The sequence below is a fragment of the Musca vetustissima genome, unplaced genomic scaffold (assembly GCF_032173495.1).
Source record: "Musca vetustissima isolate MV318-11 ecotype Yass unplaced genomic scaffold, APGP_CSIRO_Mvet_v1 utg45649, whole genome shotgun sequence".
In the NCBI taxonomy this organism is placed as follows: Eukaryota; Metazoa; Arthropoda; class Insecta; order Diptera; family Muscidae; genus Musca; species Musca vetustissima.
The window spans coordinates 58,148-74,854 of record NW_026876730.1 but is presented as its reverse complement, the minus strand read 5'-3'; the positions used below and the strand labels follow the sequence as shown (position 1 = coordinate 74,854).

At 36.3% G+C, this 16,707-nt stretch overlaps 2 protein-coding genes across 2 annotated transcripts; both read right to left on the bottom strand.

The window, feature by feature from the left end:
• Nucleotides 1-9,638: 9,638 nt before the first annotated feature.
• Nucleotides 9,639-11,555, bottom strand: LOC133321289 (pleckstrin homology domain-containing family G member 4B-like). Its single transcript, XM_061530383.1, has 6 exons — nucleotides 11,459-11,555; nucleotides 11,090-11,393; nucleotides 10,632-10,718; nucleotides 10,460-10,564; nucleotides 10,226-10,369; nucleotides 9,639-10,157 (listed from the first exon to the last, which is right to left on the bottom strand). Exons 2-6 carry the CDS (start codon nucleotides 11,363-11,365, stop codon nucleotides 9,645-9,647), a joined length of 1,125 nt encoding a protein of 374 aa, XP_061386367.1. The 5' UTR covers nucleotides 11,366-11,393; nucleotides 11,459-11,555; the 3' UTR covers nucleotides 9,639-9,644.
• On the bottom strand, nucleotides 11,455-16,295 carry LOC133321288 (uncharacterized). The gene is made up of 2 exons (XM_061530382.1): nucleotides 15,301-16,295; nucleotides 11,455-11,551 (listed from the first exon to the last, which is right to left on the bottom strand). Exons 1-2 carry the CDS (start codon nucleotides 16,293-16,295, stop codon nucleotides 11,455-11,457), a joined length of 1,092 nt encoding a protein of 363 aa, XP_061386366.1.
• Nucleotides 16,296-16,707: the final 412 nt, after the last annotated feature.

The following is a 16,707-nucleotide window of genomic DNA, read 5'->3' as shown; positions in this document are numbered from 1 at the left end:
CCTGTCCTACCCTATACAACTACCACTGAACTTAAACATTCTACGGGTCTATATTTTTTAGCCTAAACATTTGCACCTTCTCGACAGAGTAGAGGCGAAAAACTGTTCTTTCTTACCTTGAACATTTAAATCATAATATTCAATTTTTTTCACACCTCTAAATATTGACCGTTTAAAACAGCCATTCTCAATAGTAGAACAGATTCCCCATATCATCCGATTTCTACCTTAAACCCAACAGGAACTTCATGTAATCAGCACTATATTTCGACCCTCTAGTGGGTTTCTAAATAATATCAAAATACATAGACTTCTGTAAATATTTAAGTATAACTCCCATACATCATTATAATTGGAATCAATTTAAAGGTCAACAACTCCTTTTGAAAATACTATAAATTTATCAGGTCTATGTCCTTCAGTATTAACTATATGCGCCACAGAATGCAAATTTAGTAATTTTTTACTCAAATGTATGGGTTTATTTGAACCGCTAAATATTGAACGATTGTTTTGGTCAGATCCCTTTCTCTGTATAAAATTTCGTGATATTCGGGTCATAATTGTGGCCTCTAGAGCAGTAAAGAAAAAAAAGACAAAAATAAGGTTATTGGTCCACTTGGTGACCTAAACAAGTCAAGATACGACGATGGGTATACTAAAAGGTGGGTCTAGACCAGCAGTGCCTAAAATAGGTCCCATGGGCTGTGTCAAATTGCTCACACGTACAATTCCTTTTTGTTTTCATACACTAACCGAAAAAATTGGGACATTTTTGGCAAACATTAGTTCGGAACAAGTCGAAATATGTGACCAATGTTATGGCGGGAGGGTTAAACTGAAACAAATACATCTTTATATGGGAAAATGTATCATCAACAACCATATTTGCATTGAATACACCTTTTTTCCTTAAAATTTGAAAATAATATTTTTACAAAATTTCTCACAGTATATGACATAGAAATAGAACTTTTAAAAATTTTGTATTTCAAACAAATACAATCAAAAAACTTCAATGTATTAGTGTGGACAGCCCTGGTCTAGACCAATATTTCGTGGCGTTATAAACTCCTGTGGTTCCACAAAGCTATTACAACATAGTTGTGTAAAGTATAAATACATACCAAAATACCGTCCTGTGGGATCTACTCCAAACATGGTCCAATATGGATAATTTTTGTTAAGAAGAGTTTATCCCAGTGAGAACCCAACAACTTTTTTTCCAGTTCACGCAGGAATTAAAGACTATAGGTAGTGTTACTACAAATTATAGACCTGAATGCATAAAAACCTCTCGCAACAGGCCTAGAACAGAGGTCATGGGCATAAAACAAAGAGCTCATTCACGTTGGAACGTTTTTATGCCCCTATCCACCATGTGCCAACCCTTGAAGCTAATTTTGAAAAATTATTCTATTCAATGCCTTAACGGACTCGACAAAAAGTATACATATTGTAGAACTATATGGAGACTAATCTCAAGCTTTCTTTTTCTCAGAGCCGTCTTTCAATTGTCTGAAAACCTGTTGGACATTGAAATATTGTTAGATAGTCATAAATATATGAGTGGATGTAAAAAATCTTTAGGACCGGACTGAAAATCTCCAGATCGAAGCGTTCGAGCAAGTTGTAGTGATTTGTCCGTTAGATTGTCGTCATTTAAAATTGATGCTGGTTTTAGGCGTTCAACCGATACCATTTTTTGCTTCCCATTTATTTGTTGACCAAAGAGAGTTTCTTTGGATATAACATGGAATGGACCGCTTTAGGAAGGTTGCAATGCAGGCCGTACAGCATCTGATGAAAACAAAACATTGTTGTTTTGATGCTTCGTAAATGGTTCGAAAACTTTAGAATTGCTATGATTGTGCACCATCGCTGATTTTATTCGTTTCAACTTTAAATTTTGTAATCCACTTTGAAGTTATTTTCGTGTATGTTGAATCCGTAAAAAAATAACCAGGCAATGTTAACTTCATACCCTAAACTGAAACTGCAGGTGAAACATTCAAATCCTGGTTAATAGATACATGTCATCCTAATATTACAATCGGCAAGACCCATTTTCAAACCCATTACAAATACATTATTCCCTAAAATGTATTTTCCAAGTGGATCTAAATTGGCATTAAGATTACTGTTGGAGCGTAGGGTTGAGAAATGTAGAATGTTTTGGAAGTGCAATAAATGACACTAAATTTGAAAGAAATCAAATTCGGAAATCTGGAAATATGATTTATATTGGAATGCTGAGGTAGGTAGATATTAACATTTATATTAATCTGCACTAAATTTGGTAAAATTTGTATTTAGGTCAACCTATAGAGCTCGAATCATGAAATGTGGATATAGTTTTGGAAATAAGTACTACAAGAGTGCAAAAGTCAATGGTACCAAATTTAGTAAAGAGCTAGATTTCTGTTGCGGCCAGAGTTGGTGTGTAGTGTTGAGACATGTAGGTAGATTTGAAAATACGCACTATAAGATCGATATTGGTGTATAGGTTGATTAACTCTTCTGGCATATGTAGTAATAGTTAATCATTCCAACGTTCGCCAACGAAGTAGCGGACATATGCTAGTTATTATAATATTTTTAAAACAATCTTAAGGTGTTTAATATATCAGTCAATTGAAATCTAAGTACTGATCGTCAAGTCCATTCGCAAAGAAATTTGCAATTGTTATATCTATATCTGTATAAAGGTATTTGATTAATATAAAATGAAATAAAAAACCGCCATAATGACGATTGTCATCGTCATATTTAATACAACAATTATAATAACGAATGATAGCGGCACATCGTTTATTTATTATTTTGTTCTTGTCTACGAACAAAACAGCAAAAATATGTAATCGACATCAATCTAATTAAATTGTCGACTATCTCTACGTTTTATCGCATTATATCTTTTTGATGTTGTTTTCGATGTCGAGAAAAATATATATTTTTTCCTGCAACACCTTTTATTACCACACATAGAACATTTTTTATTTTCTTTAGGAGGAAAATGCTAAGAATATGTTTATGATTTTTCAAAGATTAACACAAATAATAACGATCAAGGTAGAGGTCAAATTCGTCCGATTTAATGTGAATTATGTATATTCGATTTACACGATATTTAGCGTAATTAAGGGAGGCTAGCATACGGTACCATTTTTTTTTTTTTTTTAATTTCAGTCCAATTTTTGTCCATTCGGAAGTCCCCTAAACTTTATTTTGCTTCTCATTCGTTTAGTTGTTTAAATTTCCGAGAATTTCGGGGAATGTTCTTATCGATTTTAACTCATTCATCTCCATGGCATGAATATGCGATATAATTTATGGCTTCTGCGTTTTTTTTTTTTTTTTTTTGTCTTCCAAGAACATTCTGAATATTTTATTTACCAAAGGTGAACTGCTAAACCCAAAAGGTGTTTTAAAATTAAAAAAAAAACATTCTCTCACACCCCATAGACACACAAATAAATAATTTTGGTATTTATTTCAATTCAATTTTATTATTGAACACTTATCACACTTTATTTCCAAAGGGGGAATTTTGTCACTACCTTTCTCCCCTCCCCTGTCTATAAATATTTCCACAAAATGACATCGATTTCATTAATGAGCTTCGTTGGAAGTTCTTCAAATAATAATATTTTTTCCAAAAAACAATTATTTTTTTCTTCACTCATTCCATTTTTATTTATTATTATTATTTCATAATCACTTTTATTGACACACACCTATCGCTTCGTTTTATGAGTTAAATACTTTTGCTTTAATGAATTATAAAATATAGCTTTTTTGTAAAATTTAAAATATAAACACACACACACAGAAATAATTTTTCTTTTGCACCGATTTCCTTGGCGACGTTATCCAGCGTCAACACACAGCTGGGAAATAATAATATTCAAGTACTTAACGCAAAACTTCTTTATCGCTCGAATTCTTAAATACAACTAATCAAAAAGGTAACAAAAATTCGATTGCGTTTACCCACTCCGTCTTACTCCTCCCCCTGCTGCTGCTGAAATTTCGCCAATATTCCATATCATTTTATTTATTTTCTTATCTTGGTCAATGTTATTGGCTATTTGGAAACATTGATATAAATAGTATCGGCAAATACCCTACAGGTTGAGACAGTGGACCTTTGATTTTATTTGCACGGCTAACATGTGAAGACCCCTTAATGTTTATAATCTAAATCAGCAATAAATTACAATATACTATAAAATGGAATTGAAATTCTTTTTGAGCTTTAATAAGTACCCAAAAGAAAATTCCCCATGGGCCAAGTTATGTCATGTCTATGCTACAACATAAACCTACATTAATTTGTTGTGATCTCGGATATATATACTTTATGGGACTTCCGGTGAATACTTGCACCATAAGGATGTGTTGTACCATTGTCGAAGCACTTTTTTCACACCGATTGAGACACATCCAAAACATGGGTCTTGAACGCCTCAAGAGCATCTTCTGTATGAAACAGAAGTCATTGGATGTCAAGTCAGTGCCAATTACGGCTTATGACCCATCAATTCCACGAATATCCACTTGGTGTAAGACTTGATTTTGTGAACGTTGTTGCGTTTCAAGATCTCAGGACTACGGCAAGTTTAGAAAATGTTAAGAGACTATCGAAAGTGACAGCTAGTGTTTTTGGGTTCTGTAAAGTTGGAATAGTCCCGACCCTTTTACTTGTTAAGAGAAAAATTGTTGCAGTAGAATTTAAAAGATTTAAAAATTTGGCAATTGAGGCTAATTTGGTGTTGATTTTGCTTTCGAGGTTGACGAATTAAAATCCACAGACTTGGATTGTGCAAACATCGGCATATGAGAAGTGTTGGATTATCTCTGGATCAACAGTGTTTAGTGATGTAGGAATTAAACATAGAGTAACTTCCGGTAATGTGGACCACCATTTTCTTTTTTTGATATTGTGGTAAGCGGTAAAAACTGAAAACAAATTGTTTTCACAACATAGTAGATTTGTTGGCTAAATATATTCCAGGTCAAAAATTATATATATTTGTCTATAAAAATGTTATTGCATTATATTTCAAAAAACTCTAAACTGCGAATAAAATTAACTTGGCGGGTAATGTGGACCAGTATGTGTGGGTAATGAGGATCAGTAAGTTAAAGGTAGGTTGTGGTTTGGTTGTGATAAATTTCAATTTATTACACTCTTGGGTAACAATGAATTCAAAAATATATGGGTTCATGTTTTGGAATAGCCCCCATTTAAAGGTATCGTCCCATTTGCGGTATTTTGAAGGTCCTTGCTTCATTATCCAACCGAAGCACCTGTAATTTAGCATATCGAGTTTTCAGAGGATAGAATACCTCATCGCATATTAAATTCACCCACGTTTCGAACTCGTCCTCAAGAAAAGGTCCCACTTTTTTATAGTGGTCCACATTACCCGACATTGAATATTTTTATTTAGAAATAATTATCGGCTTCAAAAATGAATAAAAATTAAAAATCGCCGATTGAATTTGAAACTAAACGTATATTTTTGTTAAAGAAAACAAGAAAAACCACATAACTTATTTATATTCGAGATAAACAAAGTGTTCGACTATTTTGCAAAAACGTTCGACTATTGTGCCAAAAAATGTTCAAATCACACTTTTACAATCAGAGCTACATTTTCTACTACTACATTTTCAACATTGCAATTATTTATTAAAAACCAATTTGGATGTTTGTTTTCACTAATAAGGAAAATATTTATCAAGGCGGCATTGACATATTTCAAGCATTTTCTTAGATATGGGGGGGTAGTCCACATTTGACGCATGGTCCACATTACCCGAAGTTACTCTAGTACGGCTCATCGACGACTTCTGACCTTTGCAACCTACATATGCCTGCCTGACACAAAACCATCTTCGCAACGGACAACACAACAATCAACAAAACTGCCCTCACGACAGCCTTCATGAAAACACACGACGCAACAGCCACCGGCAGCATCGCCAACCGCCACCACCACTCGGTGGAACTAACGAGCCTCCTGCTTCACGAGCAAAACTACTTAAACAACAAAGGATCCGATTGTCTTCAAGAACCATATTAAAATCCCACCCATCCCTCCATTCGCTATACCCATTTCCGCTAAATCTCTTATGTCTCCATAGGAACAACATTCCCTCAGTATATGCTTCCAGTCTTCTGTCACCCACACCCACATAAATCTGTCTGGGACAGGCCTCTTTTATGACGAAAATCATTCAAACAACCAAGTTCTGTCAGTACGAAACCAGTACCTAATTCGAAGCGAAAGTCTGGCCGTTCCAGTACAAACGTAGCGTCACGAATAAATTTGTATTTGCCACTGTCCCTTCACCTAGTCCTCCACCTATCAACAACACACTGCCTAAAGATAGTACTGTACCGCCTACTATTCCCATCCACCACAACAGAAGGCCTGAGCTAACCATCTTCATCCAACTGCATGCCACGTTTAAACTTACTCTTAATAGCCCTTCAATTCATCCCAAGATTAAGCTGTACGGCGCCTAGCAGCACTTGCAACGACTCTTTTGAACAGTTCGACACACTGGCCAACATACTACCATGACGACCCGCTGCCACGAATGGAGCTTCTTCTGTCTTCTTCTGGTGAATCATAAGTTGCACAGGCAATAAACAACCCAATCTCTAATCTGTCCGCAAAACACGTTTGATGGTCCCTACGACCATTGTCAACTTCTCCTTCAACCGATCAAAGTGAGCAAGGATATTCAACTTCTCAGACACCATTATTCAGAGATATTTATCAGCACTTGAATACCTTGTGCCGCCTTCGAAAGATGGTATTCGGATACCAGCTCGGAAAGATCTACCATATGGACTACCTTGGACAGATCTAAGGCTGCCACAATGGGCGCTGAATAAGGCCATTATAAATTTTGGAAGTAGTTTTGCGAAAAGCCGTTGTTGTGCAATATATTTCCCTGAACAATGTTGGTGTAGCTGGGAAGAACTGCTGTTTCAGGGACGGATGCAATATGGACTCTAAAACCTTGGCTATTGGTGAAAGAAAAAAAATCGAGCGGAGGAATTCCCCATTAGTAGTGGGCAACGTTCCAAATATCACTGTGAAATAGAAAATTCGAGAATTTTCTTTAACCCTACGATCAATAATGGAGTTATTTGGATCCAATGTTTTCTAGGGTTACTCAAATTTACAAAGGGTTTAGGGAACACCTTTAAATTAAAAAAAAAAACTTTACTCATTCTGAAACTATATTGTTTTAGATAGATTATCATGGAGCATACATTTTAATATATATTCCTTTAATGTATATATAATTTTGAGTTCAGCGTAAAATTCTATGACGATATAGCCATGTCCGTCTGTCCGAATCGCCAACATTTTGCATAGCGTCGTCTTTTGCCTGCAGGCAGGTCAAATTCGAAGATGGGCTTTATCGGTCCCCGTTTAGGCATATTTTCTTGAGCGCGTTTTTCAACCGAAAATTTTGGTACAATGGGCTCCTATTGGGTACCAAATATCTCCACTAAAATTATAAATATAAGTCCACTTTTTCTGGTAGCTCCCATAGCGTACCCCCAAATTTCGGTATTTTGAGGTTTCCGAGCGCGTTTTTCAACCGAATTCACTAAAATTTTGTATTTTGTAGTCGTATATGGTAACAAATCTCACTACCAAAATTATTAATATTCACACCCGTTTAGAGGTAGTCCCCATTAAACCCCTTTTTATACCCTTCACCACATTGTGGTACAGGGTATTATGTCTTTGTGCATATGTTTGTAACATGCAAAAGGAAACAAGATAGACCCATGTTTCCTTTTGAGTATATGCATAGAATCACTTTCTGAATCATTTATTTGGCCCAAGGACGAACCCTATTGAAATTGGGAAAAATCGTTCAGATTTAGATATAGCTTCCATATATAATTTCGTCCGATTTGAGGTAAATGATGCACCAAAGTCCCTATATATCTTTCGATTTGCACGAAATTTGGCACAGCGTACTGAATTATGCCTGGAATGATGTGTGCTAAGTTTCGTGGAAATCGGTTCAGATTTAAATATATCTCCCATACATATATTTGTCCGATTTAATGTAAATGGTGAACAAATGTCCCTATATTTCTTCCGATTTGTACGAAATTTGGCATAGTGTACTGAATTGAGTCTAGAATAACGTGTATCAAGTTTGGAGAAAATCGGGTCAGATTTAGATAAAGCTCCCATATACACTTTCGTCCGATTTAAGGTAAATGGTGCGCCAAAGTCCCTAAATATCTTTCGATATGCACGAAATTTGGTATAGCATATTGAATTAGGTCTAGAATGATGTGTGCTTAGTTTTGTAAAAATCGGTCTAGATTTAGATATAACTTCCATATATAGTTTTGCCCGATTTTAGGTAAATGGTGCACAAAGTCCCTGCTAATCATTTGATTGGCATGAATTTTGGTATAGCGTACTAAATTAAGTCTAGAATGATGTGTGCTAAGTTTCGTAAAAATCGGTTCAGATTTAGATATAGCTTCTGTATATAGTTTCGTCCGATTTTAGGTCTCTGAAAATCATTCGATTTGCACGAATTTTGGCATAGCGTATTGAATTAAGTCTGGAATGATGTGTACATCTCCTATAATTTGTATAAATCCTAATTTCTTCTTCCATTTCCTGTCAACGCAAATGAGATATAAAAATATTGAAAAGAAACCAAAAGAATTTTCCACAACAAGTATTTACATTAAATAAACAAAAACAACGAATAGCCACAACAAATAGCAACAAATTGTGCACTAAAGATCCACAGCTAGGCCGATTGACACAACGTATTGAAATTAATATAAATTAATATCAGCTTCCATATATAATTTCGACTTATTTATTGAGATTCAATTTTAAATAGTGCAGCATACCGAATATCGTGTGTCAAGTTAGCTTTAAATCGATTTACACAAATCTGTCCCACTGTGCGCAAACGACTCTAAACTTGCCCAAATAAAACGAGATTCAGCATAGGTTCCAGAAAGACATAAAAATCACATATTTAAGTTCGTTCAATTTCATGTCCAAATTCCTTCAAAAAGGCGACGTCGTTTCGGATAAATATGTACCCAAAGTGGTGAAGGGTATCATATAGACGGCCCAGTCCGACTTTACTACTTTCCTTACTGGTTTTTCAATAAATTAGCGCATCTTTGTTCAAATTAGTTTATATACACCCATCACAGATGTGTCTTCTTTATTATTTTTATTTTTTTTATTATTATTTATTTTTTTAATTTTAGTTTTCCTTATTATGTTTATAAAATAGATATCGTTGTTTTCCTTAGTATTCTTATAAAATGGAATATTTGGCATTTTGTTGTTTTGTTTTTTTTTCTACTAATTTGTGACATACATTAAATAATATAATAACAATATTTTCACATAGATAAAATGTTAATTAGGCCTTAAAACTAAAATACTCAAAAAGCAAAATGAATATTAAAAAATATATATTGTATAACAAATAGTTACAAATACTTAACAAATAATAATGGCTATTATTTTAATTTTATAAAAAAACAAATGTCTTTATTTTATTGAGCGTTGTGGTTCACCAGGAATCACAATTGGTATTCTTGAAAACACCTACGTTGTTGCATACCATGTGGCACGACTTGAAGAACTTTCATCACTTTCCGGTTTTGGCAATATCCACATATTACCAATACCACTATCGGTGCTAAAACGATTCGAATCACGGAATAGTGACAAATTTGCCGGTTTCGGATGCATATGATCTTCACCATGATCCAAAGCACGCATTTCTTTAAATTTCTTACGCTCCTCCTCAGCATAGGAGCTAATCATTTCACGAATTAAATCTAACCATTGTTCGACGAGTGCAGCATCAGCTATAAAATCACATTCCTGCTTCTTACGATGTTCATAGTAGAGGGTAAATTGTTTAGTTTTCGCCGTAATACCAATATGTTCGCATGGATAGCGGCCATGGAATATCAACTGTTTACCCTTTATTTCCGTATAGATAATACATTTATCGAAAATGAACACTTTGCCACGATATGTCCGCTTCAATGTGTGATCGGCAATATTGAATTCGCTGACTTTGCGGAATTTACCCTGATAGAAGGTATTGAACTATAACGGGAAAAGGAAATGTATTAGAATTTTATTCGCGAATGATTAAAAATGGATTCTGTACTAACCTCATGTGTTTCACTCAAGCAGACAATATCATTTATGACCTCCGATTCATTTGTGGTCGTCAGCAGGGTTCTTAGTCGTTTCTCCAGACGGCAACAAGATTCAATAACTGGCTTCATAACATAATCACGATTTTTGAAGAGGGTCTGTAAAGAGACAAAGTATTAGAGTGGGTCAATTGTTAGTCCTTGTTGCTCAAACTTATTGAAAGCCGACGTTTATTAGTATAAACTTACCGTTATAAATTGTGTCAACAGTAGCGGATATCGGGCCATTCTTTGAATGGGTTGTACTAGAAAACTATTAATGCCCAATTTATCATCCAATTCGGTTTGGATAAGCTGTAAAAGTATGAAAAATAGATTTTTAGTTTCTGAAACTTGGAGGGGAAGTATCGGAATCACTTACCTTAAAATAATTTTTATAAGTATCACATAATTTCAAGGAACGTTGTTTGTTCATTGTATACAAGACATAACCATAAAAACAATGTTGCTGTAATATAAAATAGAGACAAATTATTAATATTTGTAAGGATCACAAAATGTAAAAAAATCTTAGTAGTCAGACGTAAATATATATGGGAACTATATCGAATTCTCAATCGATTTGGAACAATTCAACACGGGCTATGGCAATTTTTGTATCAATCTGACAGATGACCGAAAAAATTATTTGATCTTAATTTAAATCTGAACGGCTTCAAATAAAACTCAACATACGTAATTTTAGTCTCCAGTAGGAAGGTTGCCTAAAATTTCGTGCCGCTTAGACTAACGTAGTGCCTCTCCTGCGGTATTTCCATGACATCGGACTACATTCGATATAGAAGCTATATCTAAATCTGAACCCGAAAAATCACTTACCTCTATATAATGTTGAAATTCATCAAATAATCTCTTCAAATCGTGTTTATTACGATGTAACATTGGCAGGAATTCATCACGATGAAATTCGGCTAATTGTTCAACATTACCGAATAGAACATATTTTTTACCCCGCAAGCCCATTGGTAAATCTTTACGTTCAAACATATTGCCATAATTGCTGATGCCTGTCCAAAGATTTTCCACATAGGTTTCTTCGGTCTTTATCAGCTCATCGAGTATTGGTTGAATGCAACCGTAACCCTTATCGCGCATTTCAATTTGTTCCTCATCTTCGGGATCACTGCAAGAGGAGATAAGGAACGAATTTTTATTTATTCATGATTGTATACCAGATGAATTACTCACCATATAACCTGGCGCAATGAAGTATATTTCTCACCACGCAGACGAACCGTTTGTGAGCCACCAATTTCAGTTAAGGGTCGCGATCGATAGTTTCTGGAAAAAGGAAGGTGAAATTATGAAATTTGATTCGTATGACAGGGAAAGCCTAGAATTGATAAGTCCTGTTCATGAATCTGTTTGTCATTCATAAAAAGATCTAGATGAACGATTGAATCAAAGGAACTAGATGATCGAGAACAAACATTAAATACTATAACAAGGGAACAGAATAAACGATAGAACCGAGCCTATTGCCCTTTGGGGAATAATATCTTTGAAGTAGTTCATTCCGGAAAGATACAACTCTACCTTCACGTCCGAACCTCATTATAATGTAGATATTTTAACGGCTCTGATTGGCTTTAACATTGCGAGGTCCAGGCTTAGCTTGGTCCCTCTTTCATCTCAATTGTGGACACTGACCTCCCCTAATGTTGACGACCCCCGCAAACGTATAAGGACCACGATCTGCGAATCTGCATTTGGAATGTTCGCACCTTGTACAGAACAGGCGCAGTTTTCGCTTTGGCGGAAGTACTAAAGAAATACAAAACCGATATTATTGCCTTACAGGAAATAGGCATACGTAAATCAGACGATTACGCACTGCCATGAAAAGAAACATGAATTTGGCTGCGGATTTGTGGTTAACAGGTTCACTCCAGTAGATGAACGAATTGCTATAATTCGTATAAAAGCGAAGTTCTTCTACATCAGTCTCATTTGCGCCCATGCTCCGACCGAAGACAAAGATGACATATATTACGAGCGCCTAGAAACAGTATATGACCGCTGCCCTGGCCATGACATTAAAATTCTGCTAGGAGATTTTAATGCAAAAATCGGAAGGGAAATTATTTTTGGCCCCACCGTCGGAAAATTCAGCCTCCATGAAGAAACATCCGACAACGGCAAAAAACATGGTAAAAAAACATTAGCAGCGCCAGGTTCAAGCATCTCGATATACACAAGGTCACCTGGATTTCCCCTGATCAAACAACGAGAAATCAAATTGATCATGTTGTGATAGGCGGAAGGCATTCATCCCGTTCGATCGATCCGAGGAGGGATATCGAATCGGACCACCAAGGTTCGCACTCGTCTTAATGTAGCAGCAAAGGCGCGATCTAACCCAATACGGAAACTCGACGTCGAAAAACTGCAAACACAACAGATAGGTGAAGTATACTCCACTCAACTTACCCACCTGCTTGACGCAAGCACTTCTTGTATCCATAATAACAAAAGCAACACAAACTGCAGCAAAAGCAACACTTGGGTACCAAAAACCACCATCAAGAAACCCATGGTGCGATCAGGAGTGTCGTAATGCTACCGATGTGAAAAACGCAGCGTACAGGGCAACCCTGTAGACAGCAGCAACACGTAGTGCGATGGTGAATTATCGGGAGAAAAGGAGAGAGGAGAAACGTATTTTCAGAAAACGAATCAAGAACAAGAAAAACGTGAGCGTGAGCAAATCGAGATGTACAGGAGTCAGAATGAAGACCAGATATTTTACCAACGAATAAAACACCAACCGAAGGCTTTGGTACAGGTACATCTTCCTGTAGATATGAAGAATCTGGGATCTGAAAGGATCATTTTGAAAAGCTTCTGGTATCTAATAGTGACGGTGAAGAATATACTCCAGAACCAATAAGAGATGACTGTATAGAATGTGTACCACCTAGCCAAGATGAGGTTTACCAGCCGAACTATTCAAGACTGGTGGTCAGATGCTGGTCAGGAGCACCAGCTGATTAGTACAATTGGGCTAGGGGAATGCATGCCCAATGATTGGAACCTCAGCATCCTGTGTCCCGTGCACAAAAAAGGAGACAAAACGATATGTGCCAACTATAGAGGAATAAGTCTCATTCCCATCTCATATAAAGTGCTATCCAGTGTGCTGTATGAACGACTGAAGCCAATGACCAATGACACCATTGGACAAATACCAATGCGTCTTCAGACCTGGCAAATCCACCATTGACCAGATTTTCACTCTGCGCCAAATCCTGGAAAAGACCCACGAAAAACACATCGACACATACCACCTATTTGTCGACTAAGGCCGCATTTGACAGCCCTATCCGTTCAGAGGTGTTTAAAGCCATGTCTACGTTCGGCATTCCTGCAAAATTAATACGGCTATGCAGGATAACTTTAAGTGGCACAAGGTCAGCAGTTAAAAGAGGAAAGGATCTATCGGAGCCCTTCAATACCGAACGAGGATTCAGACAACGTGAATCGTGTGATCTTTTTAACATCCAGCTGGAAAAGGATATACGAGACGCAAAGGTGAACAGAAATGACACTCTGTACACCAAGCAACACATGTTACTCGCCTACACAGATGAAATAGATATAATGGGTCGAACATTGCGATCGGTAACAGCCACCTTTGAATAAATTGAAAATTAGTCTGCCAAAGTGGGTCTGGCAGTAAACGGCGAGAAGACCATGCTGATAGTATCAACGCGCAAGACGTTCATTAGACTCGTACCAACTGTGGAACTTGAGAACTACAGCTTCGAGGTATTTGGAGACTTTATATACCTTGGTACCGCCATAAATAAAACGAATACCATCAGTTTCGAAATTCGGAGAAGGATTGTGATGGCCAACAGATGCTACTATGGTCTAAGTAAGCAGTTTAGAAACAAAGCCACCTCCCGCCAGACCAAACTCACACTTTACACGACGCTGATACTACCCCCGCTATTATATGGATCTGAAGCATGGATACTTTCGCAAGCAGATGAGACAGCTCTTGGAATGTTTGAAAGAAAATTTCTCCGAAAGATCTACGGGTCGATCTGCGTCGACGGTGAATATCGGCGTCGAATGAACCATAAGCTTTACAATTTGTACGCGGACATCGACATAGTCAGTCGTATTGAGCTGCAGCGACTACGGTGGCTAGGCCATGTTGTGCGAATGAATGATAATGCCCCAACAAAAGGCATATAAAAGCGAAGGCCACGAATTAGATGGAAAGAAAACAACATTTTGGAACGTGGTCTTCCAAATTGGTGGATTTGTGCACAAGACCGACGCGCTTGGAAATATTTTCTAAGCTCGGCTTATGGAACAGCCGTGCTATAACAAATAAGTAAGTATCTGGAAAATTTTCGGTGTAAAAAGTAACTACCCGGTTATTAAATAGAAGAATGGTTCCCAAATATTATAATGGCTTCACTTTTGGACTTCAAAACTTTAATTAAAAATCTTCAAAGTTCATTCAATTGAAAGTACTCCCAAATTCGTAAGGACTATAAAATTTAGGAGCCAATATTTCAATTGTTTCCCATTGAATTTTTTTTTAACTTTGAAGATTTTTTTCTATTTACAAACCAATATTTCTATTCTTATCATATCTCTCTTACACCAAGATAGATAGGCATTGAAAGTCCTGATTCATAAAATTCAATAGCAAAAAAAAAATCGAAACGGGGAAGTATTTTTATATTTGCAAAAATACACTTGTGTTTGTGTATTTTACCATATGACAGTAAATACAAAACCCTTATCTAATATTTTTTTAGAATTTCCGAAATGGGGATTTACCAGCCATTATCTATGTTAACAACAAAATATTTAACGATCTATCAATAAAATCATAAACTAATCCCAACCTGTTAACGAATTGAATAAAATAGTAAAATAATTTATGGGTCTAGGGCACCAGAGTATTGAAACAAAATAGGGTTTGGAACCTCAAAAGCGATCTTTTCACAAACAAAAATTCAATCCTGATATGTGCCCACCCGGATTTAATGAAATTGTTTAAAGCTTACCTTGGAAAATCTTTGGATTTCGTTTTACCCAGGGCTTCCGCACTCTGATTTGAAGTATTCTCCTGTTTAGAACCTTCATCCTTCGCTGTGGGTTCATGACTTTTTGAATGTGTTAGCATTGGTGCTAATAACGTTGTATTTGTAGTCTCAACTACTGGTTCGACATTTTCTTCTGGAAGTGCCTTATGATTTTCTGTACATTCAACCTCAGCTACCTCATCTTCAATGGCATCAACTTCATCCTCCGTGTGTTCTTCATCGATAATCTGATGAAACGAAGAATGTCGATTGGCATTGTGTTTATTTGTGGCCTCCAAATTCATGACTAACACCCGTCCCGGTGGAGCCACGTAATATGATCCGGAATTCGATGAGATGGATGATGAAGTCAATGTGGGCGATGATACCTTATGCCATACCGGCTGTGATCGTTCACTTGAAAGCAGTGACTGTGTAGATTTCGATGTAAATTTTGATGTTTTCAAATTATCGCTGGCATGGAATTTTTCAAAAATAATACGTTTCTGTTGTACACCCAACCAGGCAGGATCTGGTGTAACGGGTGTATTGACGGCTGATGACTGATTTTCATCGTTGTTTTGTTCTTCTGTGGGGGTATTAACCGGTGGCGAGTTATTACTTATCAGTCCATCTTGACTTGTGCTAAATTCATATGAGCGTAACTTTCTTATTGGTTTTGTGGGTCGGTGGTTAATTGCACTCTCCGATGTATCTGAATTAACAGAATAAGCTATATTCATCGAAGAACTGGAACTTGTGGTTGTGCTGTTACTGGCAATTGAGGGGGTAGCAGGTTGTGAGATATTATTGGTTACACTATTATCATCTATATTGATTTCATGCAGCATTCGGGGTTCTATGGAAGAGTGACTTTCGGTGCTCTGGCGTCTGTGATTCGAACCGCGTTTATTAAAATTACGATTACTTAAATTTCGTTCACGACGAAACGGACGAGGACTATCGATATCAGACATGGTGTTAATTAGTATATCTATCAATGAGGGGGAGTCTTGAAATATGTGCTGGCCTTTGTTTGAGCTGTAAAGAGATTGGAAATAAAGAAAATTAGTTAAAATATTTATGCTATTAATAATCTGTGTTACAAAGTCCATTCCCCATAAGCTTCTATCATGTTCTGAGTAATGTTTGTATAACTAAAATTGTTGGCATATAAAATATTTTACAAAACAATGAAAGTATTTGTTTACATCTGTTTTAAGGTTAACTATTTCGAAAAACAAACATCTCCAGACAAAGACAATAGATTTTTGTTTTATTACATTCACTGACTAATTTCATACCGATGGAATCAGTCGCGATCACGTGATTCAGAAACGAAGTAGAGGAGAATTCAAACGGGGCTAAATAGAACAAAGCCGTATTTAT